The sequence below is a fragment of the Pleurodeles waltl genome, chromosome 10, assembly GCF_031143425.1.
Source record: "Pleurodeles waltl isolate 20211129_DDA chromosome 10, aPleWal1.hap1.20221129, whole genome shotgun sequence".
In the NCBI taxonomy this organism is placed as follows: domain Eukaryota; kingdom Metazoa; phylum Chordata; class Amphibia; order Caudata; family Salamandridae; genus Pleurodeles; species Pleurodeles waltl.
This window is the reverse complement of record NC_090449.1, coordinates 104,037,201-104,064,404: the sequence shown is the minus strand read 5'-3', so window position 1 is coordinate 104,064,404 and position 27,204 is coordinate 104,037,201. Positions and strand designations below refer to the sequence as shown.

The 27,204-nt window shown below is 42.7% G+C and overlaps 1 protein-coding gene across 1 annotated transcript in view; it reads left to right on the top strand.

The window, feature by feature from the left end:
• Positions 1 to 11,427, top strand: part of BAIAP3 (BAI1 associated protein 3) — a 976,697-nt gene extending 965,270 nt beyond the window's left edge. The window contains exon 34 of the mRNA XM_069209880.1: positions 11,261 to 11,427. Coding sequence (XP_069065981.1) covers positions 11,261 to 11,364 — 104 coding nt within the window. The 3' untranslated portion in view covers positions 11,365 to 11,427. The remainder of the gene's footprint in view (positions 1 to 11,260) is intronic.
• The last annotated feature ends 15,777 nt before the right edge of the window (positions 11,428 to 27,204 follow it).

Here is a 27,204-nt window from a genome sequence, read left to right as displayed (position 1 = left end):
AGAAAATATGTTCCAAATTGTGACCACCACGTACAAAGGAGAACCCCTCTTCAAAAAATGTCCCATACACACCAATGCCGTTTTGATTTATAAGACAAAACCTCTTATTTTATAACAAATAAAAAACCTATTTCATTCATATTTCCATATTATATGAACATCAATGACAGCTTCTCCAGCCTATAATATATACTTCATCAGTCTTCATCTACTTTTCATCCATCCGCCTTTTCAAAATTGCCTGAAGGTAGGTGCTGTCTATGCGGTCTGCTGACAGCGCATTTCTGCTATAACACCGGTATTTAAACAACCTTCAGCAGGACTCACTTTTTTAATTTTTATGTCTGGCTGAAGCCCACACATGAGGCAATAAAACTACCATCAGAAAAATATATTTGTGTATTAGTAACATACATAATCTGAATACACCTCATCTACATTAAAAAAGTTACTCACAACCGTGTGGACTTTGCATCACGTTTAATAATAATTGTGTAGAAAATATCTGGAAGGCATATACCTCCATCACTAACAACGCACCAAATGCATCAAGGAATTCTGTGACCAGGAACCTTCCGATTCGCAGAATTCACAGGGTCTGAACCCCCCCCCCCCCCCCCCCCCCCCTCCAAAAACCCTTTTCTTATTTACTATCATAATTTTATGAGTGAGTAAAGTTTTATTGACTAATAAAATGGGTTTGGAAATGTTTACTGATTCACATTTTGGAAGGTGTGCCTTTTGCATTTTTTTCGAAACACAATGGTGTCAATCATGATTTTAATTCTGATGGGCAAGGCATTCCAAAGTTTGGTGGCAAAGTAAGTGAATGAGCAGCCACCGGGCCTAGATTTCCTTAGGGGGGGGCTGGGGGGGGGGGGGGGGGGAACTACGACTAACTTTATGGAAGACATTATTTTTTCTTAACGAGACAAGCACTGAGTTGTGATTTGCTCAGTGAAAAAGGAATAAGGCTTTCAATTCTGTAAACTTTTTTATACACAGTAATTGCAAGTCTTTTAGATGGGCACATTCTGAAGCTGATAATGGAAGGTCCAGAATCAAACTGAACTACTTTTAGGTGGTGAAGGAGATATTTGGCAGACCTAGAAACACAAAGTCCCCATAGTCAAGAAGCACTTGTGACAACCAATTTGTTTAATTGAGAGAAAAAAAATATAAGGTTAGGCCCGTGAGCAAGTTTCAGATATAGTTTAGGAGGTTTCAAATGTTTGTTAACCTCTTTTGAATAATCATCCACATTAAACATACTTTCTCGTTGCCTAAACCTTCTTCACTGTATTATTCCGCAAAATCATTTTCTGTAAACAGACCTCTAAATCTTGTTCTCATCTTTTCACGTCTGCTGGGCATTCAAAGACAGAGGTCAAATGTCAAGCTGCATCTTCCACAGAGCTTGGTGTTTACTTTGCTTTCACTGACTTAAAGCAAAAGGGTTTATTGGAAAGAAGATTACTTTAATCATGGAGCCCACTCGTGCCTCTCCTATGCTCTAGTTTACGAGGCTGTAAAATAACCCTTATATGCGGATGACACGTTTTTATTTTAGGTAGATAAGTAAGTTGGTTACTGCTTTTAACACAGATATCCTTTTGTTACTTGCAGTTAATAAATATATATATATTTTTTTAAACATATTTTTATTTTGATAGCAATGCGATAAAAGACATTAATTGCATGATACAATAATCTGGAGGCAAACTCCCCAGATTGCATTGTGTAGTCAAAAACTACTAACCACTTCTTCCCACCATATCTCCGACTCTCTCCAACGACACCAAACAAACAGCACTCATTGCTCAATAAATCACATCACCACAATGAGGGCCTCCACACAGTATTCAGTATTCATCTTCAAGGAGTGTCTTGTCTTTCTCTCCCACTGCTGTCCAGTAACTTGAGTGAATAAAACTGCAGCCGTTTACCCCACACCCTACAAAATTTTCTGGGACATACCCCTACTAGCACAGGTGTTTTAAAAAAAAAAAATTCAGCCATTCATACACATGTCCATTCCCCATTTCCATTCCTCCCTGGCGGGGCAATCCCATGTCCCCCCAAGTCGGGCTATATCTCTTTTAGCCACAATAAGGCTAAGGCCACAGAGAAGTAACTGGGCTCGTGGAAGATCAATGTCCTTGGGAATCCCCAAGAAATGTGGGATCTAATGGAAGTCGGGCCAAAAGCACCCTGCCAAGTTCCCTGGTGATATCCTCTCAGTACTCTCAGATTAGGGGGCAGTTCCAGATCGTGTGAAAAAAGGAATCCTCATCTCTCCTTGGCATCTTAAACAGTGTGGGGTCTGCGCCCTTCCCATTACATGCAAATGGCAACTGTCATAGTACACTATGTGTAATATTTTAAATTGGACTAAGTACATTCGAGCTTTAATTGCCACCTCTGTGGGGTGCATTAGGGCTGCCTCCCAGTCTATTTCTTCCATTTCCCCACCTCTTCATCCCAATTCCCCCGTAACTTGCATAAGGTATCTGCCATATTATTGTTGAGGGTCTTATAAGTCAGGGAAATTTCCCAGCTCCTCGGTTAGGAGTCGGCTCCAAGTGTAGCATATTCTGTAATACCCTCCCCAGGAAGTCCCTCCACACACCAAGCATGTCGCACCTGCACATACTTTAGGAACTGGTTAGTGTTCATCTTGTGGTTCTGTTGAAGCGAGGAGAACGGCATGGTGTCCCCCTCTTCGAGCAGGTCCCTCACCTCTAAAATACGGAGCAAGTCCCAGGTCACGAATCCCTGCAGTTTACACATTTCTGGGAGCCACTTTACTAGTGGGCTTTCCGTACCACCATATGGTTTATCATTGCCTTTTCCCATGTCACAGCACAACCTATGTGGCTGAGAGGAGATGCCCATTCCCCCTGTTCTATATAGGTAGTGGAGACAGGACCATTGTGCCCGTTCCAACCTGAAGGTTGAGTGGTCCAATGGGGCAAATAACCAGTCGCTGTTGTTAAAAAGGTGAGCAGCCGCGTATGTCTGGCAGAGCAAGCTCGCTCTTGTATTGATTGCACTGTAAGAATTTATTTTACGACTATTCTGGTGTCTGCCCTCCCACTGTAGCGTCCATATGTCGCTTTCAATCATTTGGATGCTGTCAGGAGAGATCCTATGTGTGTTTTGTAGGATGTAGAGCAGTTGAACATAGCTGCCTCTCCATCTACTCCCAACAGGATTGGATGACCCTCCTGATGTTACAGGTACAGCAGGTTTCCCTTCCTAGTGTCATAAACACACACAGGTATTTGAACCCAAGGGTGGTGTGTATCAAGCAGTGAGGAAGTGAGGGCACATCCAGCCTGCCCTATGGGAGGAATAGCACAGATTTGTCCCAATTTATACAATAGACAGAATAACTCCCGTACTCAAATAACTGGAGTGTCGAGGAGGGATCCGTCAAGTAAAGAAGGATGTCATCCACATAGAGCTATATTTTCTCTTCTGTTGTGAACTCACCCATGATCTGGAAGCCAAGAATTCTGTGATGGTCACAGACTGCACAGCCTAGGGACTCTATAATCTGGACAAATTGGAGAGGGAAGAAGGGGCAAGCCCTATCTTGTACCTCTACCAATGGGAAACTTAGCAGACACTACTCCATTCACGTGGACTGCTGCCACTGGGGCCTGGTACAATAACATAATGTAACCCATCCTCTATAGCGGGGACAGAATCCAAACTTAACCAGGGCGCTCTCTAGAAAGGGGCAGTGCATGTCGTTAAATGCCTTCTTGGCATCAAGTGCGAGGAAGACGGTGGGGGGGAAGGAGAGGGGTTGTCGGGGGCTCTTTATTTTGTTAAGCCAGTTGTACGGTCTACGGAGATTATAGCGGGTGGATCTACCAGGCATAAACCCCAATTGATTCCTGTAAAGCAGGGGAGTAATGACTTGCAACAGTTTAGAAGTCAATATTGTAGCCAGGATTTTAACCTCTGCATTAAGGAGGGATATATTGGGCAATATGAACCACAACTCTCTTTGGGCCTGCCATCCTTCGGGATAAGCACTATAACTGCCTGTCTCAGATCTGGAGGAAGAACTGTTAATAAATTGTAATCCCCCTAATATAACACAGTGAACTATGAACCACATGTGGCTCGAACAACTTTTATTCTTCGCTGTTTTATGCTACAAACATCTTGTACATTGATTCATATACATACATGATTTATTGTCAGTGTAAAATATTGTATTATGTAAAGCCCTCTGACCCCCTGCACACAGATGAGTAGCGCTATAAATGAAATAAAATAGTGGTATTTACATTGCTATTTGTGAAAATACTGGGACAGACCACCACATTTGGCATTCATACAGTGCATCTATTCCTCTTATAAATAGGGACAACACAGTCAAACGTATGAGTCTTAAGCATCTGTGAAGTGATAACAAGGCAGTCGTTCTTCACAAACAACAATACAAAATGACTGCTCTTCTAAGCACCTTAAACCACCTCTTCCTTCCCTATCCTTTGAACATGCACTTCCAGGAACTTACTTTATTTTCAGCTTCCTTCATAAATAACTTGACGCGATTGCCACTACACTGCCATGAACACAATATTAAAACAGAAAACTCCTTTGTTCACAGTAAACGTATGTATAAAGAAAACAGCAGCCAATGCACAAACCATGGCTTAACCATATATCAGCTCTAATTTTGCAAGTTTGCTTTCTCAGCCAAAATAACCAATATATCAAAACAAGAAGAAACGTCTATGCAACCATTTGTCGTTACCATCACTACAGTAAAGGATTAAAGGTTATCTTTTGGTAAAGGGTTGCCTGCTGTCCCTCCTTTGCTTGAAGTAGTGGTCATTCTTTCAGTAAGGTGCTGCTGGCCCACTTGTAATCATGATGAAAGGGTTGGACACGCAGCAGTGAGGACCAGCAAACAAAACAAGGCAGCGTATCAGGGAAGTACAGTTAGTCACACACCAGGTCAGTGCAGGCCAGCAGCGTACAGGTCTCCTTCAAAACCTCGGGCGAGCCTAACAAACCCCAACAAGCAACTGCATGTCCAGCCCTGACACAAATAAACTAAGCTTTGCTGCACAAAAAGCATTGGCAAAGACAGTAGGTCTCACCTATACAACATCTATTAGTTTTGGCAATATGTTTTATCAATGTTATACCCCATTCCGCCTGCTATGCAGCATAACTTCCAGTGGAAAGAAAAACGCCATCACAAAGTCAATGTTGGTCGCATTTTTTTAATCTTTCAACCATACTGGACAGCAGCCACACAGCTGTACATCGCAGCTTAAATTTTTTTAAATCCAAATAGTAGAGAGATTTGGAAAGTTTTCTGTGCCTGCTGTACAGCTGTGTGGCTGCTGTTGACATATATATATATATATATATAAATAAATATAAAAGAACTGCATTAACCTGCATCAGAGCAATTTTTTCAAGACATATGCCATGCTGCAGTGCAGCTTCGTTGGTGTGCAACATGGCTAAAAAATAATAATAAGCCAAATAGAGCTCGCATAGGCAAGGCATTTTGGCTTTGCCAATACTTGTTTTCCAACTACTGACTTGTCAGCACAAACAGTAAGAATGAAACACTGATCATTTAAATTTTTCTTTCGAGAGTGTTTATTCTTCTTGAAATATAACTTTTGTTCACATTTGCATATAACACTTTAGCAAGTGCTTCAAAAAGCTCCCAATCTCCTTAAGTAGAATCAAACTTTAAAGCTAATTTTGGCAGACATAGTAGGCGTTAAATACATTTCATCATTTACATATTCAGCAACTTCATTTACTACACATTCTAAATTATTATCAATAGACAAAAGGGCACTCCTACTTCAAAAGTTTTATGAGAGGTCCCTGGGTAATATGAGTTAACTGTATAACTGTACAGGTGTCTCTTATTTTTCTATTATTCTTGACAAGCAATTGTTTATTTCTACTTTCCTAGTAAATTAAATAAATCAGTTTTGAGCTCCGTTAAATTTAAGCCTCTTTCAGGTGGAGTATACAGACTTTTTCTAATACTGAAAATTCATGATTTGTGACTTTATACACAATTGATGTTCTAAACACACTCTCCTATGGCGTTTGCTTGTCGCCCTGGTAAACCTTGACGAAGGCCCACACAAGGTTCGAGACACGTGTCAGCTAGGGGAAGGCATTTTGTAACCATTTCGTCTTTAACCGCTTGCTGTGTGGACATTTTTCAATTAATTTGAATTTGCAATAAACAATAAAAGCTATGAATCTCTTTGGCAGTAAGAATATTGTGAGGTACGAGGACTTTAAGAATAAAGTCTGGTTGGCCTGTTGGATTTAGATTTAATAATAAATTGACCCCCGCTGCTCTGCACCAAAACCATGGAAGACTACAACGTTCCACATTTATAAACATTCAGGATGCCCAGAGTGTCAATGTTTCATGGAGATCATTTAAATACTGAGCACTCCTTAAATTATAATGGTGGTGCAAAAAATCATCAACTAGCCAATGTCAGTTAATGATATGTCTACGTTTTTAATTCCTATTGTGTCATTAGCATTATGTGTCAGTCAATTCTTCATATTAAAATTGCTCTCTATTGCAACAACTGGGGGACACGACGCGCCTGCTACATTGTGACAAAGGATAAGTATACGAAGCCACACAAGCAATAATCACAGAAATATTCTTACTAAATAAAGTGAGTGCTCACTATCTGGCAGTTATTTCTATGAATTCTCTTCTACGATAGGCTTCCCTACAGATGCATAATACAGAAGACAATACTGATTTCTAAATCAGTCCCTCATTGACACTCTTAAGGGTAAAATTGCAAAACTGCTTTTCCTAGGTTGGTGGTATCCCCTAAATTAGGGTAAGAAAATGATGTTTAGCTTGCAAGCACATTTCACTTGACACGTGTGTTTTCACATGGCTTGCAGTGCAGTGTCACCAGTGTTCCACAATGAGACATAAGGTCTCTGCATGTGTGACGTGTCAGAAGTGACAAACGTTTTCTATAAATATTTCTTCTTTTGTCTTTTATTCATTTAGGTAGAACTAATCATAAACAAGGTAGGACCTATCTTGGTATAATTGGTTTCGCATTGCGATTTTCAAATGGTAGATCGGCTAGTCCGTTAGGAATCCTCGGCCCTGATGAATGCCTGTTTCACAAATAGGCAAATAATAAGGGTAGAAACATGTTGCCATTATGAGGATGGACTGAACCATTATGCTTACATTCCATCCTAACATCAGTTTTATAAGTACCAGAGGCTCCCAATAACAGACTATAACCTGGGTGCTCTAGGTATTTTTATTGTCTGGATCCCTCGTTGCCCAGTAGTACTTTATCTAATAACTCCCTCCCCCTGCTTTTTGGAGGTTGAGTCTGCCCTGGTGGTATTATCCTAACAGGTTGAGGAAAGGTTGCATATGATGAAGTAAGCCACATGATAAGGGCGAGGTTTCCTCTTCCAAAAAAATAGCTTTTTGATATGGATTCCCAAACTCAAGTAAGACAGTGTTGTTTCACAACCATTAATGGGTAAATAACCCCTTCCACATCTACCACACCTTTGTGTATTTATCTAAAATTTCTTTCACAACAGTTTTTTCCTGTATATAGTTCGCTCCCTCCCTGGGGTTGGTTGTTATTGTTTCTATAACACTCCATTATAGGTCATCTGGCCATGTTCAAAGGATCAAGTGTTCTACCAAAGAAGCATTAATTCTATCTGTCTGAATGGTAGACATATGCTCTGTATTCCTTACTCTCGCCTCGTTTCCTCTCCAACAGTATCAATCACATGGCCATCTAATCAAACTTAATCTCTCATGCAACCGTGTGTGCCTAATGCTGCAATATCATGGGCCACTGTATTCAAAAGATATTGTTTCCATTGTGAATGTACACACACTGTGCGTCCCACATTTATATTCTCCTTGCACCGTGCAATGCTCCCTAACATGGTTGGTTTAAAATCCTATAACAGTTGAAATGAGAATTGATTTAAGTCCTCAAGCAATTACTCAGTACTAGGTGTACAGATTATTTGTACTTTTTTCTTGTTTTCATGTTCATGCAGTCTGGAATTGGTTGAAATGAGAATAAAATCTCATCTACTTTGAAAACAGCAACTGATTTTCTTTCTTTGATTTTCTATGAATGTCCCTTCTCTCCCCGATAACCTCTGAAGGTACTGTGTAAATAATATGTTAACATTGGTCACTTTCTCCATCTTTGGAGAAACTGAAGAGACTGTTGATATCTGTGACTTCTAGGATAATGTAAGGAGACATTTTTGTGTGATGACCTTCCTTTCCAAAATCATCTCCATGTTTGATACAGATATACAGAAAATCACACTTTTATTCCTAAAATCACGACAGTGAATGTTAATTTCACATTGCAAGTGTTAAATCATTTTTCAGAATACCTACAGAGCGTCCTCTTCTTTCCAAATAAAGAATATATCACCTATAAGACATAATTATTTTCATGTTCTCAAAACAAACCCTGCCACTTCATTGCTGTTTCAAACTCTGTCACAAAGGGTTGTATGATACAGCCATGCATGCCTGAACCACGCGTGCCTAAACAATGCGGTCTGAGCCACAACCACATCTTTACCATGCATGCCTATACCACGCATGCTTTCACAACGAATTTAGTTGTAAAAGCATGATTGGTAAAGGAATATGTGTGGTAAATTGCACACCGCAGGCCCCCGCCCTGTGCCCCAACACCTGATACCCCAGCCCAACAATCAACCCCATCCCAGCCCTTTAAACTGCCTCTACCACCCACCCACCCCAAGTCCTAAAAACTCTCCCTGCACTTAAAACTACCCTGCACCTGGGCCCTAAACCCGACCCCGCCCGGTCCTTAAAACTCTCCCTTCCCGCTCCCCCGCCCTGAGGCCTAAAACCCCATCCCCTGCTAAAAACTACCTGGACCCTAGCACCCACCACCCTGAGCCCTAAAACTGAACCCCCCCAAACACTGAAAACTGCCCCTTCCCCCGCCCTGATCCCTAAAACCTGGCCCCTCCCCTTAAAACTACCCTAAACCCCCCCCTGCCCTGAGCCCTAAAACTGACTGTACCGTGCCCTGCCCTTAAAACTGCAATACTGGCCCCTCACCTCCCTAGGCCCTAAAACCAACCCCGCCCTTTAAACTACCCCTTCACTTTCCCCCTGTCCTAAGGCCTAAAAACCTGCTAAAAATGACCCCGACCCAGCCTCCCTGCCCTCAGCCCTAAAACTGACCACCACCCCCGAAAACCACTCCTTCCTGCCCACAGCCCTAAAACCCGGCCCCTGCCCTTAAAACTATCCTGAACCCCACCCCCCTTAAAACTACCACCTGCTAAAACGACTCCGACCCGTGCGGTAAAACTGACCCCCACCCCTAAAAACTGCCCCTCCCCCCCCAAGCCCTAAAACCCAGCCCTTACAAATACCACGATACCCCCACCCTGAGCCCTAAAACCCGGCCCCAGCAGTTAAAACTACCCCCGCCCTGAGCCCTAAAACCCTGCCCCCTGCCAAAAAAAAACTACTCCAACCCACCCTCCCATCCTGAGCCCTAAAACCACCCTCGCCCTCAAAAACTAACCTCCCAAACCCAGTCCGAGCCCCACTTACCTCTCCCAATCCTTCCTGTTACTCTCCCCGCCCAGCTGCACAGCTAGACCGCTCTACCACGCATATGCGTAGCTAGGATAAGAGTTGTGGCACATGCAAGCATTATTCTGCTTGTGCATAAATGGCCCGCATGGCTCAGCCTGTGTTGTAAAGGCTGTTTCACGTCACAAAGAGGTTAGCTCCAATGGTGTCAACAAAAGAAGTGTTTAAGATGCGGGTTGCAAGAGCAAACTCATTTGTTGTTGCATGGTGAAAAAGGTAAGAGATGACTGGCAGGTTTGACGTGAGGACATTACAGCGGTGGAGTTAGCAAACGTAATGGATAGTCATACACACTTTGCCTTGTTCTGGCAAGGATGATATTTTGCCATTGTCTCAAGTATTTCTGCATTGAGGTATTCTGATGATAAATGATGGCATTGTTCGAAAGCTGGAACGTGGCTTAAGGTGAAGGAAGAGTGACAGGTGTAGGAAGCACTGGAGGGGGCATCAAGGGTATTGTTAAAGTTGTCAAAGATGACACAAACTTTAAACAAACTATCAAGTTAGACAACTCAGTGCAGTACCAGCTAACATAAGAAATGCCATAAAGGAACCCGCAGAGCTGCCCAACCTGCCAGCTTACTGAAAACCATATCTAACGTCTATCTGTCACACCTCTTCATCAATCATAACGCTAAGTGCTGGGTCCCATAACACAGTAACTGCACCTTGCTAGTCATCATGCACAACACGGAAACACTTCCCACATAGCGTCACTAAACATAGAATCAAAAAACAAAGACAACATTACCCTTCCGGCTACACATCCTGCACAGGGGGTAGTAAGTGCTTTATAAATGTTGGAATACAATAGAAGTGCAGAGACCGTGTCAGTGTACGGTGGGGTGATATCAAGAACACTGTTGCACCTGGAAATGGGGATAGGAAACACTGGTGGTGAAAAGATATATTTAGTGAGATGGTTAGTTGGAGGAGAGAATGAACAGGGGAAGGGTTGGAGATTACTATGCAAAAAGGCGCTGTTAGGAGGATGGGGTCATGTAGATGGTCATGCATAAGGATGGTCCGACTGTGATGCTGATCAAGCTGTGGTTAGAGAGGGTCAAATAGAGTTAGAAGATGTGGGAAAGGCAGTCATTGGGCAGGCTAAAGACAACTTCGAAAAAGGTGGAAGTATTGGTGTGCAGGTTGTAAAGAAGATGATCAAGTTCCTGGAATAAGGTGTGAAGGGAACCAGAGCAGCAGAGGAGGGCAAAGAAATGGTAGAAAATAGACATAATCACTGCTCCAAAGATAACGAGGAAACATTGAGAGTGTAGTAAGAGCAGTTAAAAGAGACTTGCTAACCTTGAGTTCTACTTCATCAACCACATTTTGTTGAACCAATGGGAGTTTGACATCCTTGTTGTGGAGTCCTCCACAGCAGGGACATTGGACAACTCCAATGCAGAAAATGACAACTGCCTCAGGGTGTCCTGAACTGCTGTCTAATAAATTGCAAAAACAAGCTGTCAAAATTCTTAAATACTGTACAAAGAAAGATGATAATGTCAGTCTTTTTCTTTTCCCCTATTTGACGGTTTTCTATGATCTGTATTCTAGTGAAGTCAATACTGAAAATGCTAGAGGGACGGCTGGACAAGGATGCGCAGGACTTTGTGAAAAAGCTGAAAGAAATGGAAAAGTACATGGGAGAAGAAGACTAAATTATATTTTACAGAATGTATGCCCTTTGTTAAGAAAAAATACAATAAAAAAACAAAAATAAATATAGTTAAAATTGTTTTCATTTGATATTCTTAGGTGTACGTTATCTATTGTTCTGTTGGGTCAAGGTCAGCTTACGAGGAGCTAAGGCTTTTAATAGGTCCTGTTTTATCTATAACATTATTGTGGTATATCAGTGTATCATTTGCCTTGGAAGACCTTTCAATTCCATCCATTCAGTGGTTTCGTAAGCCTTGCACTAGAACCTACCTGTGACCTGTGTGTACACTAGTACTATTCTTGTTTAACTGTAGGTGTAGGGTTTCATATTCCACTTGAAGGAGCTTGAAGAGGACCTATGCTGACGCGTGAGATGAGGTGCCTCAGAACTACCACACATTTGACACCCAAAGTGAAGATCCTAGCAGCATCATACACAGATGGAACACCCTGCAATTGATCTGTGGACATCCCAACTTCAGAGCAAGGTGCTAGTGAGTGCCCATTGTTACTATGAACTTGTTGGCTAGCTGGCTAGTACCCGAATAAAGTTAGATTTGTTTCGTTCCTTCTAAACGGAATGTAACCATTTCACATTCCCAGTTATATTTTTATAACAGTCATGATTTCTTCACAATGTAGCAGATGTCTGAATACTGTCATTTACTTAAGAAACTGAGTAAGGCGAGCGTAAGGTATGTTTAACATGTTTGACTACAATGTTTTATATTTGTATTTTACATTTAATAAAATGTGAAACCAACATTTGGTCTGTGTGGCTTTCAGTTGTTTTATAATGAATGTGAGACTCTTCAAAAATACAGCCTGAATCACCTAGATCTTCCAGGACTTGAGGACCTGATTCACAACACTGTTTGTACATCTATTGACAACTCGGTGCCACTAAATTGCAATCTGCGCTTGAAAATTAGTTCAAAAAGTAGGATTTGGAGCTATCCACTCCATGGCAACTGACAGGCCTAAACAATGTAATAGCTACACAGAGGAATGTTCAGCACACAGAGGAACGCCAGTATTACGGTGGGGGATAATTTACCTGAAGAATAACAAAGGGCGACTCAACATATGCCAGAATGAACTTGGGCCATATCTGAAATGAAGAAAAATAGTTATTTTACATTAATAGATTCAAACAGTAATTCAGTATTCGAACGACCAACCACTGATTGAATGAAACAATGAACGACCTAAAAATACAATGTTATCAATTACACATAACAGCCAAAGTAACAGAAAACCATAAACAGAAAATTCAAGTATTTTATTTTTTTCTAACAAAAAATGTAGAAGCAGCTTAAGGAACAAATGAGCAGGTGTGCTAAGCGTTCAAAGGTTGACAAGGAGTTGGAAAAATAGGGAAAGTGTAGGTTATAAGCACGTGCTGTTCAGGCAGCATCCATTGGTCATCTCAACAGACTGAAAACGAGAGTATGAGGGTTCTACGCATTCATTCTTGGTACACGAGTCATATCTGTGGATGTTTTAACCTAAACTGATTTGAGGGGGTTTCAGGGCAAAAAAAACGTAAGGGCCCAAACTAGAAAGATCTGCAAACAAGCAAATAAAACTACAACTTGGGAGTAATCCATAGTTATTGAAACGAACGGGTCTGTCAAAACGTCGGTCCCTAGATGCACACTAGCTTTGTATTTCTTCCCTCACCATTTACACAATAAAATGTTATATGTGTGTTAGCATGCACTAATACTTGCAAATTATCTCACGCTGGGACACCAAGAAATCCGCAGGTGCTCAAACTGAAATTCAGCTTTACTTGTAGCAATGTGAAAGCAATACATCCAATTTACGCCAATTCTTGTGAATCAAGAATGGAAATTTGCAGTATTAAATTATTTAATTCTTTCCGCCTACAAGCTGTCTCAACGGTCATTTCAGAATAAATACAAAAAGACATTTCATTCTGGGCTGAAAATGATTTCTCCTTGAATGTATTGGCAAGGATTTGCTTCCTTCAGCCTATAATCTGAGAAGTTCACCACAATAATTCTGGGGTACCCTTCTTGAGTGGGGGCTTATTCGGAGATTCGATGAACTCGCATTATAGTTAAAACGTGTGTGTCTTCTGGCAGAACACATAATTTTAACAAACTCTCAACGTATGGTCTAGACCAACATGGTGCCCACTTTGTGTTTTTTGTACCCAATCGATGTGGAGTGATTCTCCAGGTGTTCTTGTTTGCCTCTAAGTGGTAATAGTTCCCTTTTAAGTTGCTCAGTTAATTCCAAAGTAGTGTGGATCTTACTATCACTCGGTTTTCCATCTCCTCCACTCTGGCCAGCCGGTGACCCATCTGTTCATTCATGATGCCCAGCCATCCCTTGATCTCGTTCTATTGCCCTGTGGTGTCCGACAGATCTCCCTGCTGTGAATTTACCTCTGACAATTGATGCCCACCTAGAGCATGCTGGGCCCCCCGTTAGAGGCTGTCCTTTTTTTATTCCGGTGGGTTCCTTTGGTTGATGATCTTTTCTACTGCTATTAGTGGCAATTTTATTAGTAACCGTATGAGGCTGGAATAGCACAAATATTCATCGCCTCGCTTCCACCTACTCCTATCAAAGCCGGGGGCCCTTTTGATCGACTTAAAACTTAACACAAATTTGAGCGAAGGGGACAGAGGCATCTATTGCTCCACTCTCTAGATGAAGTGTAGCATCACGAGAGATTCTAAACGTCCAGCTTGCTTAAAGATGCTGCCGGTTTCCTGAGGTCTATGGGTTGAATGTAACATTCACAAACCATTTGCAGGGGGTGGGGGGTTAGATAGATAGGGGAATGGAAGTTAAGGCATGTTTTCATGGTGCTAAGATGCGATATTTACACGGGATTTTGGGGGCCCTGGGCCAAACGCATTGTTGGGGGCCCCTGATCGGAAGAGCTTTGAATATATGATCCAGCTTCAGCTTTTTGCCGCCTTAGGCCAGGCCAGTGCACAGTCACACCCGGCCAAATTCTAAATGTGTTTACATCTAATATTCAGGGCTAGTGACTTGGGATTTCAGAACTGTGATACAGCAGCAGCTCACTATTACTGCAAATTCTCCCTGCGACACCCTCCCATTTCTCACGTGAGGCCTTGTTTTGATCTTAAAAAAAAGTTTTTTAATGGATGTTGCATGAAATAAAGACACATTTCTCTGCAAATATCTGTAATAGACTCACAAACGTAAAAAATAAAAGAAAGGAAAACAGTATTCGACACAATCTATTTAAGAATTACTAAAGATCAGCAGGGAAAACTCTCTTCAGAATAGAGCTGATGCTATCACGCCCTCTCCCCCCCGAAAGGCTGGGGCCTTGGGCCAGAGCCTACTTTGCCTATGCCTTAAAATGTATATGAATAGTCACTTTGAGTGTGCGAGGAACAGATGTAGGAGGTCAGGTGAAGTCCCCGCTCAAGCGCTTAGGTACAAAGGTGGGTTTTCTAGGAGGAAGAGGCTGAGGTAAAAAAAAAAACAAAAAAAAAAAAAAAAACACGGACGTTCAGGATGAAAACAGATTTTTGATGTGCGGTCTTGATGATTTGCACAGGTTTATGCACCTAGGTATGAGCAATTTGTACTGGAGATGGTGCCATATGCATTTTAAAATTAATTCTTAGTTTCACAGCACTTTATATGCAAATGCTGTCTTTGCATGCGCTTTGCACAACGTGCTTTTGTGGTGGAATTTCCCCTCATACAGTTTAGCGCTAGAGGCACTTTAAGTTTTAGACTGGGGTGATGGCGTCACCAGAGCATGGTGTATGGCCAGGGCATTGGCATTGAATACAGCTAGAGTCACTTTTATGAGTTTTATTTCAATGAAATGTTGAAGGTTTGTCAGTGAATATCAATGGTTGAAAAAAATGAGAGGAAAAAACAGGCGATTGAAGTCTGAATTATGTGTCATAGCCCAATCTGACTGAGTCCCCTCTCCACCAAACTGAGGCCCATATTTATGAAAAATGGTGCACAACTGCAGTTCTGAGTCTTTTTTTTCTTTTTTTTTTTAATGCCAGCTTATGCCATTCCTGAAAGTCATCCATGCACCATATTTAAGAAATGATGCAGGATGGTGCTAAGAAATGGCTAGCCTCACAGAAAAAGACCCTACCCGGATGGGGATGGCGTTAGGGGTAATGGTGCCAGTGGGTCAGAAATAACGTTAGGCTGGTTAGCAGCAACATTTCTGCCACTAATCAGCCTAGTGTAATTTTTGGACGCACAAGCAGCTGAAAAATGACTCCTGTTTAAGTTTAGACAGGAGTCATTACCACCACCCGAATGCCCACCACAGGGTACCAGTGTCCCCGGGGCAAGCCCTACATACCCAGTGCCAGGCAGTGGGCACCATGTAAGGGGTCCCCAATGGCACACCACACACACATACACTTACCTGCAACTTACCTGGGATGGGCTCCCTCCTCCTGTAGTGTCCCTGTGGTGTGGGTGCTGGTATTGCTTGGGCTGAGCATCTTTGTGCCCATTCCATGGTGTTTCCCCATGGAAATGGGCCTACGTTCTTCACTTTAACGCCTGGTCTGAACAGGCGTTAAATAATGGCGCTAAGAGGGATTAGCGCCATTATTTTGGTCCACCTCCCACCCACGCATCGTTTCTGCGTGTGGGTTAAATATGGCTGTGTGAGGCTAGCATCATTTTTAGGACAGGAACGCCTACCTTGCATCTCATTAACGCAAGGTGGGTTTGCGCATCCTAAAAATGTCGCTAACGCCAATATTCAGACGCTAGATGGGGCTAGTTTCAAAATATAAATATAGAGTAAAGTTAGCACCACTTTAGTGCAAAGATAAATGGCGCTACGGCGATGCTAAGCTTTCATAAATATAGGCCTGAAGGTAAACCTGCCTGATTTATAGACTGGCAGATGTTAAGTATGTCAGCGTTGGTGATGTTGTAGTCATCAGTTTTTGTTTTTCAAAAAGAAAATCCCAATTTAGATTTTTTTTTTAAACAACAAAAACATGTTAAAAGTTTGACAGATGGTACCATCATTTTTATGGTACCACCGTCAAACATTTATACATTAACAGTTCTTGCCAATCTTAAGAGATATTTGTTGAGTTAGCGGACATCTCTAAATTCGGACTGCAGTTACTTTGCCAGGGCAACAGAGTGCTTCACTCTACTCCAAAATAAAAATCAGACCCTTAATTTTAATTAAAAAAGATATTTTGAAGAAATAAAAAAAGAAATTGAAGTTTAAATTAAAAACAAAATTTCATCTTAAGCAAAACAAAAAAAAATATCGTATTAAAAATTATTAAAAGTGAAATGTAAAATTAGTGAAAAGAAATTTAATTATATTTTATTAAAAAATAGGGCTGCATTCAATTTTAAATTTAAAAAAAATATATATTTAAGATAAAACAATACATGTTTTTCTTCAAGTTAACTTTTTAACAGTAACCTAAAATGTATTTATCATCTTTTAAATAGTTTTAAAGGTTTTTGGCATAACATTATTTCATATGCCATCTATTTTAAGTCCCTTCCTCCATTACTTTGTATTTCAGGGTCTTGCAGGACCAGTGGGGTGCTTGACTTAAACCAGCTTGAAGTACATTTACTAATGTTCTGGGCCATTTTTGGTTGTAGTTACTTTAGAAATGCTGTTCTTGAGTAGCAATGGGCTTAATGCTTTATGCATGGATACATGTCCCTCCTTAAACTCCTCCTTAGTCTTTCCTAGCCCCCTCCCATTTAGTAGAGTATGCCTCATTTTTCCAGCCACCACACCTGCTCCCTCATGAATTTACTACTAAGTAGTACACTTACATGTGCAAGGGACTCAAAATATAAAACATAGGAGAGGTGGAGACGGAGATTTAGACTTGCAGGTGTGTGTTGTACTACTGAAGTACCACAAAATGCAATATGTGAATAAGTCTAATTCTACTGATCAGGCTTTAGATGGCCTTAACAAGATGTACCTTGTTTAAATGAATGTCTCTCTTTGTTGACCATGTGCTCAGTGTCATCAGTTTCATTGAGCATTTAAGAGTTTGACACCCGTATGAGTCCCAAAGGCAGACAATCTTATGAATGATCAGACTTACTACCCAGTCCTGACTTAGTTGGCTAAAAATTAGATTAGCAGGTCTCAGGACGGCGTGTTATTCCTATTTGCTAATGGCCCCTGACAAAAATAAAGATAAAAGCTACTGCACAGAGGGAGTGTTTTCTGACTTCCTGAAACCTCCTATTTTCCAATATAACAGTTTCATTTAGCTCTACGTTAAAGCTCAAGGCACCACAACTTTAAGATATGCAACAGATAAAAATACATTTTATTTGAGGAAATTATGGAATAATGCCTTTCCTTTGCAGGATCCTACCCTTGGTCAATGGTAGTAGGTAAGAGAAACAATTTGGCTAGGTCACATAAGGCTAATCAAAATAATCTTGTCAGTGCCCCAGCATTTGACAGTTTTCATTACCCTTAGAAGAACAAACGGCTGTAGACGGATCTACATGAAGAGTTCGGAAGAAAGGTTTACTCTAACAGAATTTGGAGTTACTTTGCAGCTGCAAAATTCTGAACTTTTAAAAACTACACACGCCAGATATCACTTGGGTTACCTTCTAGTTCATCTACTATTCAGGGACTATACTACAAAAGAGTCCTGAGGGCGCCATAGGGGCCATATTATACATGGTGCCCGGTGGATGCAATAAGCGTATGCACCCTCTCTGTGCACCGCCCGGGGCACTATGTTATTACAGAAAGTGCTGCAGACGCTCAAGTGTCCCCTTCTGTAATACTGACAGTGCTGACTCACGTGTAGTGCCAGCGCTACGAAGAGAGAACGTGTTCTCATTTGCATGGGGACGTAGAGACATGCAAATGAGGGAATCAATTTGCCTCTGCTCCCACACCGTGTTATGGACATGGGTGCAGAGGCAAACGTCCTTAGGAAGTGCACTGAAGGTGCGCCTCAAAATGCGGGCGCACTATCATTCCACCTCCAAAGGGCAGCCCTCTGGAGGGGAGCAAGGGGGTCCTATGCACCTCCCAGACATCCCCCTGCAGGTGGGTACAGTCACACACTGCACCTCCCTGCATGGGGATCTCTCTCCCCTCTTCAAATGGCAGGTGGCATGCCACCTGCACTGTGAAACACGGATCGGCTTTGAAGCAGCAACTCCGTATTTCACTTGAAAGCGCAGCCCCGAGGGCAGCACAAATTCACAGCTGCCCTTGGGGCAGCACATTCTTTCTAATAAGGCACACTGTCTCTATTTGCACCCGCTGCAGATTTTGAAAGGTGCACCAAGGCGTAAAGAGGGAAAGTGCTCTGCATACATAACACGGCCCCAGGTGTGTGCACCTGCTTTGTGAGCCCCCAGGACACTTTGCTATTACAGAAATGGTCGCAGATGCTTGTGTGGCCCTTTCTCTAATACTGATAGTGCAGGTGCACATGTAGCACCAGCACTATTTCGAGAGTGCAATCCATCATTTACAAGGGGGTGTGGCCAAATGAGGGAATCTCTTTGACACTGCGTTTGTGTCATATTGTGGGGGTGCAAGGGCAAAGAAGTCATCTGGAGGCGCACTGTCAAGTGCACCCCCTGAGAGCAGCCTTCTGGGACGGGGGAGAACAAAAGGGGTCCCATTGACCACACCCCCTACCACCCTCCCCAACCACCACATCCCCTTTAGGCGGGATGTTTCTCTTCACTGTGCAGGCAGGGGCCACCTGCATAGTGAATCGTATTTCACTGAATGCGCTGCCCTCCGGGTCCGCCCTGAGTTTGTGGATGCCCTGAGGACAGCGCATTTACTGTAATCAGACACACTGTTCATGTTTATGCCCAGCACACATTTTCAATGGTGCACCCTAACATAAAAAAGGAACCGGGCACCTGGTACATGACATGGGCCCAAATGTTCTGCAATAGAGCCTACTAACTTATTAAATCATTACATTTTCCACTCCTGACACATGGCCATTAATGATAAGACGATTTGATGTGTTAGCGTAATAAACATGACCCGAAGTCCATGAAGCCTATTCAGGGGCAACTGTTACTGTTTTGAAAATTAAGTACATTAGCAGATAAAGTAGATATATAAAAAGCAAAATTGTAAATTTAGAAAGAAATGGTAACTGTGCAGGAATTTGAAATCATAGGTATCCTTAGTTTGATTTGTGGGAGCAGCAAAATTACAAGCAACAGCATACTGTATAGTCGATTTAGTGGCCTCAGTTGTGGCATTGGTAGACACTACCAAAGGGCAGCATGCATTTGGAGTGAAAAACAGAAAATGATAAGTAGGAGTCTGACATACGGCTTTGTATTTTAGAAATAAAACCAATTACTGGAAAGCTCCAAACTTCTGGTTAAAATTAAATGATTTGTACCTTTTCTGTTTGTGAAATAATAAAATATTTAATGATGTCTGTATTTGTTTGATGCACACCTGTATTTTTGATTAAGCTTTGAAGTTCAAATCATAGAATTGCTTAGGCCTGGGTCTCTAGCTTTTAGTAGCGTTTCAGAAGTGGTATGCACAAGTCAAAACATTGCTAAAGGATGATCTAGATCACAAAGTGATACACAAAATTTTCCTTTGTCCTTAGTCACACTCAGAATACACATACGAGTCTACGTATGCTGGAAGCCCTTTCAGCTTGCCCCTCAAGATTAGCTGGCCCAGTAATCAACAGCGAAACATGTTCATCAGCTCTGATATCTATAAACCACGGCATTGGTAAACTGTAATGTCTATACTCTATTGACAAACTCTCTGTAAACCCACAGCACCCTTACGGCATGATGTAGCTGACCAAGGTGTCAAAGATACAGCTTTGTGCCACAGTGCTCACATGATTTCAGAGAACCATGTAGTTGGTGTACTATGATATTGGCATTGCAATTGGAAACCTTCAGGTTCAAAGAAATGTGGCAGAAGGAAAAGAGACAGAACATTATGGGGGCTCTTTATACCGTCAGAGAAGCAGGAGCACCAATTCAAGGGGCGTACATAAGGGTAGCATGATTGAGCTAAGTAATAACTACGCCATTTTAATCCTCGGGGGTTTATTCCTACTCTACTCATTCATGTATCTAGCTCAGAATAGGTGCATGAAGAGACTTTCAATGATTTCACTCATTGGATTTCTGGTGTGTGGAATTGGAAACTATACATCAGGAGCTTTGCCACTCTCACAATAGATTCCAAACAAAGGGCACTTATCTTTTTATACCCTGGTCCTCATTACAACTTTGGCGGTACTAAAAGCAGGCCGCCAAAGCCATGGGGAGGATGCCACAGTCATACCAGTGGCATCCCCCCTACCCCCCAAGCGTATTACAATGTTCCCACTATGCTGACAACAGGAACATTGTGACGCGCATTCCCGCTGGGCTGACCGGTGGGAAAAGTGCTACAATATTGGCCTCGGCTCCTTTAAGGGGAGATGAGGCCAAAGTCGCAGCACTCCAGCACCCTTCGAATACGCACTGTCTGCAAAGCAAAGCAGACAGTGCGCGTTTCGAGGGTGCTGGGTGGGAGGGGGATACGCGCACTGCCCATGCTATGGTCAGTGCAGGGGTCCCCCTGTAGCCCCCAACTCACCCTTACCGCCAGCCTTTTCATGGCAGTCATACCGCCATGAAAAGGCTGGTGGTGAGATGAGTTGTAATCAGCCAGGCGGCGCAGAGTAAAATTCAGACCACCGTCTCCCCATCGGAAACCATGTTCCCAGGGAGACAGGGGTCTCCTGGCAGGTGGAAGTTCACAATGCTAAAGAAGTTCCTTCTTCTCAACCCAAATCCTGCTTTTCGATGAAACAGTCAACCTCTGATAATAAACAATCAAAACTCTCCCACTGCAGCTAAAATATTGTAAAGAGAGTTACATAGAGCATGAGCTATGACAACGACATGTTCACACTAACCTGCGGAGAAGAATTGGAATAAAGGTGAGGGTAGAGTTACAGAACTTGTAGAGCATAGGAGTGAGGGTGAAAACAAGATCTACAGATCCTAGTATAATGACCCAATTCAGAATTTAGGCAAAATTATATATTATTTAAGCAGTTTAAATGAGTATTCCAAGTCTGAAGTCTGGAAATATGCCAAATAAGCATTTGAATGTAGAACAAATTTAGTGATGGAGAACTTCAAAATCCAAATGTACGCAGATGGGCTACAAAAACATCTAATAAGAGAACACTGCACAACAACACTAAGAACATATATTACTTTGACCATATCCAAGTACAGCATGAGAAAGCTTTTCCTACCTTAACATGGACAACATGAGAGGTTACCTACTGTAAAGAAACTTTCCAGTACAAAGTCCATTTTAAGGGTCTCATTGCTAGGAATAGCACTGGCAATGAGAAGTTAGAGAAAGCAGACATGGCCTTTCACTCCCTTTCATTTGTCCCACTATTTGGCACTATAACCAAGGGAGCACCATATACGCTAAGTAAACACTGCTGAACATGAACAGATGGATTCCATTAGACTGGAATGAACTACCTCGTTCACAACACCCAATAAAGTACTGGAACAGTGGTCTAGCAATAGTTTCAGAGCCACACTGCAAGGCTGTACCTACAACTCAACACATGAAACTATATACAGCTGACCAGAAATGTCTCCCCAGGTGGCTAGAGGCTCAAGTGGTCAATTTCAAATCTGAAATACATAGGTACACTGCACACAGGGGGAAGAGCTGGCTACCCAAAACTTTTTGTGGTTCACTACAAAAACTGAGGGAAAAGGAGGTTGTGGGGCTGGGGCTGTCCTTCTTATAGCCTACATAACATTACAAAAGAGGCCCAGCTAAAAGAGCTCCCACAGGATGGACAGGAAAAAGGATTTTCTTGTTAGAAAAACCCTCACCCACCAGGGTTACCCCTTGGTGGCATGCTTCATCATTGGGTTCCTTTCCGTTCCGATACTGAGTGGGGCGTGCTACGACTTACGGGATATGTAGGAGCACTGATGTCTCGTCAATGTGAACCAAAGGAGGGATTGGAGTGGTGGGGTATTGGGTGAGTTAAAAATACCAGTCTCCTAGTAATTCCAATGATTTAATAGATCTCTTGGAGGCGGTATGATTAAAAAGGGGTTGCGGAAGTGGGGGATGTAATGTATCAGACTTCCTAGTCTACATGTTCCAGAGTCTTACCCCTAGGCTCCTCTTCAGGACCAAGGTGGACTCTCTGGTGCCACTCATTGTTTGACTACCTCTAATGAAATAATACAGACCCCGGGGAGGTGAGCATTAGGTACAGAGCGGGAGTGTCGCTTTGAGGAAAGTGCGACTACAAGCACACACGCCTTCCCGGAGGAGCTATGATAAGAATCCAAATACTACAGAGTATCAATGACGGACACCATAAATGATAGGTATCATCTTATGGAGCAATTTAGCTTACTAATGTGGTGTCATAACACACAGAGCATGTATTATTTATGCTTTCATTAGAGGTAGTCAAACAAGGAGTGGCTCCTGGGAGTCCTGTGGTTCACTACACCATACCAGAAACATAAAAGTTGGTAAGTGCGCAACAGCCAGCTAAACTAGATGAACAAGATCCAGGCAAAAGGGCAATGAAGGATTCGTTGTGGATTAAGGATGATGTGAGATTCAGGAAGACTGCTGAAAAACAACACAGGGAGGGGGTGACCAAGGGCATAAACATAGTAGATGCAGACGCCTAGCCCTCCGATGGCCAGCTAAACCTGGGTAATTAACAATCATAAACCTCAAAATGATTGCAAAGAGAAGGCTACCACAGGGGAAGATTACTTGCATGAGATAAACTAATGAGGTAGTGCGGATGGCAGACAAGATGGCAGCCCTGACGTCAGTCCAAATCAAAAGCCAAAAAGTGGGAGGAGTCAAAGATTTCAGGAGAGGGGAGGACACCCATCTAGAGGTAAGAAGCAGTGTAGAGAAAGGAGAGAGCACTGAAAAGAGGCAAGGCATGGCATGTAGAAACGTAGAAAAGGGATAAAAATGACAACCGTAAGTAAAACTTAAATGAAGGGGCAAAATAAATTAAGAATTAGCGCACCTTTAGAAACAGCCTGATAACTAATGCTTTGGTGAGCTTAGCTGAAAGGTTTTTAATATAATAGAGAAAAAGGATACAGAGCTGACAGTAGAGTCCACCAACACGAAGAAATGATGAACGACCCGCATTTAAGATACACCAATTTATAAATGCAAACGTCACCCAGCAACGCAGGTGTACTGCTAGTTAACACTCAAAACAGGGGAACCACATCACGGGCTGGTAATTTACAAGTGAAAGAAGCTGATGCCAGCTCACTCATACAAACAGCTCATGCCTCCAAGCAAGCAGACTTGTCAATGTGACCAGAATAGGGAGCGGGGAGTGAACTTATCCAGGTATACACAGGTGGCACCAAAAAGATGAGATGAGACTGAAAAAGAGAAGACCTAAAGGGATCACTGCAGAATCTGACAATATCTCCAACAAGAAATGGAAGAACTAGAGAAGAGCTTGACATCACTACTGAACTGAGGACCAGCATCCCAGCACCTTCACCCTAAAAGGTTTTGTAATATTTCTGTGTGAAGCTTGCCAATTCGCATGAAAGGTGCATTACACAATTTTCATTATTAATACTGAATTTCACGTGCCAATTCGCATGAAAGGTGCACAACTCAATTTCATTATTAATACAGGATTTCCTGCACCGACTGAGCGGTGTTAGGAGGGCAGAAATAGAGATAACGGGTAAAGCACAATCACTGTGCAGCACCAAGACGCACGCCAGCAAAAATGCTCTGAGGACCCTCCTGGTGGCCAAGTTGCCCCAAAAAATACCACATCAGTAAAATGAAGAATCCCCTTTTACGGAGCTTGGCAACGTTCTACCAAAGGACCAGAGTTTAAATGAAGAAAAGAGCTTCATTTCTTCAGTTTTGAATTAGAACAGTTTAATAAGCCCACTTAGCCCATTAACCTTTGTCTGAAGAGAGAGGCTGCAAAGCTAAGTACTTAAAACTGCGTGTTACACGCCGAACAGCAATTCTAGATGGGCATTACCTGTAATTACAGGCGCGCGTCCTTTTCTCTGTATTTTTCCTTAATGATAAGGAAAAAGGTCAAAGACACTGCGTGTAATTATTCAGCATTCAAGTCGAAAGCTGTGCAGATAAACGAAAAATGATCTTCCTTCAAGCTGCGTGCGCCACAAAATACTTCAGGTAAAGCTCTCGACCGAACCCGGAGGTGCACGCTATGACTTCCAGAAGGTCAAGACCTGCAGAGGGTAGAAACATCCCACGCACAGGACAGGAGGCTTTCCCGCGCCTTCCCCGAGTACATGAAATACAGACGGAGACCTCGCCAGCGCCACCGCATGAACGACGAGACATTCTGCAACGCCTGAGGGCTGCACGTACATTCAAGGCAGCAAGTGCGGGCAAGTATGTTTTTTTTTAACGAAACAGGATAAATAAATGTCTTATGTGTAAATATCGAGGGGTCCAGCAGACCGTACTGAAAGCCCGCTTTGCACTTAAAGTGTTACATTACCTATGAATGACGATTTTTGCACATTTGTGAAAATCATCAGGCGCGGCCGTCCTTTAGGGCGGAGGGGCCACACCCCCCCACCTTTTGCCCCTCACAAAGTGTGTCTGTCAGGCTGAACAAAGGTCAGCCTGACAGACACTCTTCATGTTCAGGTCATTCAGCCAGGAGCAGACATGTGCTATTTGCGCAGAGTCCTGGCTGCCTGAGCTGAACTCTGCTGGGCTGAGGAGGTCACAGCTCCTATGGGCGTGACCTCCTCAGCCCAGCAAAGGTGCCTCGAGGCCCTCCCCTGGGTGATGAGGAAAGCGTCACTCATTTACTTCGACCTGGGTGCTTCAGGATTAAGCCCTGAAACAACCAGGGTGAGTGTTAATCAGTGACACTTCGTCACAGAGTTGGGTGGGGTCAGCAGTCTCACTGACCCCATCCCACTCTGTGACCAGGCTGGGACTGCTGCCTTCCCTCTTGGGACCACGAGGCTGAAGGTAGGTAGGTAGGTGTGTGAGTGTGTGTGTGATGTTTTAAAATGAATGTTTGGTGCGTGCGTGTTTGAATGTTATGAGTGTTGTTAATGGATGTGCGTGCGTGTGTGTGTGTGTGAAAGAAAGTGTGTGTGTGTACTTCCTGCTGCCGCCTTCTGAAGCTGCCGGCCGCCACTGAAAATCATGCCAACTTTACTCAGGCATTCCCACAAAAACGTCAAATGGCCGGGTACTCCCAACAAAGATAAGAACACAGAAGGGCCCGGTTCACCAAAAGTATGAGCGCAGATTTAGTTCACGGGCTAGACACACTTTTAGATTTTTTGGCAATTCACCTGCACAAATTTGCATGCACGCTACTGAGTGTGTCACATGACTATTGTTGTTCCAGCCTCTTATTTTGACTGAGTGTAGTAATCCGCACAGGAGCATGGAGCTGCCTGCACAAAAGCATGTCTTCTATGCAAATGCAAGGTTTCTTTGTCTCGATACAGAACATTTTTGCCCCGTGCAGAAAGCTCTAAAACTAAACCCATGCAAAAAGCAGACGTGAGCCAATCAGCTTCCCATCCTGGAAAAAAAAGTCAAATCTCCATCGACCTGAGGAGGGGCAGGGGTCAGAGAGGAGTTGGGCTCTGCCTACAGAGGTACGTTTGCAGGTTTTCTCAAAATTCCAAGGCAAGCCACATTTTTGGACACCCACACCCCGCCCCATGAGTGGGATTTATTACTGTGGATTTCTCCACTTGTGACAGATTAGTCTGCAGTAGTAAATGCTTTCACACACAATTATCTATCAATCCTGGGAGGCATAAAGGAGGTGCTCTGGACTATAAACGTACTGAAAATGTTTTTGTGAAAAGGTCCCATAACGTACAGAACAGAAGCCAGAAGGCAGGCAGACCCCGACTATACTAACACTCAGGCGTTGCACTGAACTTCCAAAGGATGATACAACAAATAATCTAAATATATAATGCACAGTGGACCAAATGGATAAAAAAATAATATATTGAAAATGTATAAAACAATGAGATACATTTTGAAAACAAGCACTGGCAATACCAATAGGTCTGACCTCTAAAGGTGAGAGCCAATCCATTAGGTTTGCCAATAGCTGTTAGTTTGAGGCATGTGAAAGTCCATGCTTGTACATTCCTCGAGATGCATTCGGAACTGTGTGCAAATATGGCAATCCTCTTGCTGACTATTGCGGAACAGCTTCCGTACGTGGCCGTGTACACACACATTGCGGCTTACGCATCACAACATATCTTTACAAGTGCTTCAGAAAGCAATGGCGTACTTTAAAGTTACAAAAATAGTTGGGAGCCACATCAGAACAATGAAGTAAAAAATAAAAAAATAAACTAGAATTTGTAAGTATATACAAAGCAGCCAGGTAGCATTACGCAGCTACAGGGACAAGTTAAAATAAAAAAAATAAAAAAATTGAGTGAGATGGAAAAGGTTGGGCAGCCCTGGAGCTAGTCAGGCGGGATTGGATTTAATATTGGGGGAGCTGATGTGCACGTGGCATATCGAGGTCAAGAACTACCTTTTTCAGCATTTCACATCCAGGTTATGACATGGGCTGACATGCAGACAAATGGACAACCCTATTGGCCAATGGTTAATGCCAAATGATCCACAGTAGCCAATGGCCAGCAGGTGCGGTCCAAAAACCCCTCTGTGCGTATTCATGTATGTAAGAGTGTATCCGAGTGGGCTTGTTTGCGTGCAGTTACATGGAGTCTCGCCAGACGGCTAAAGC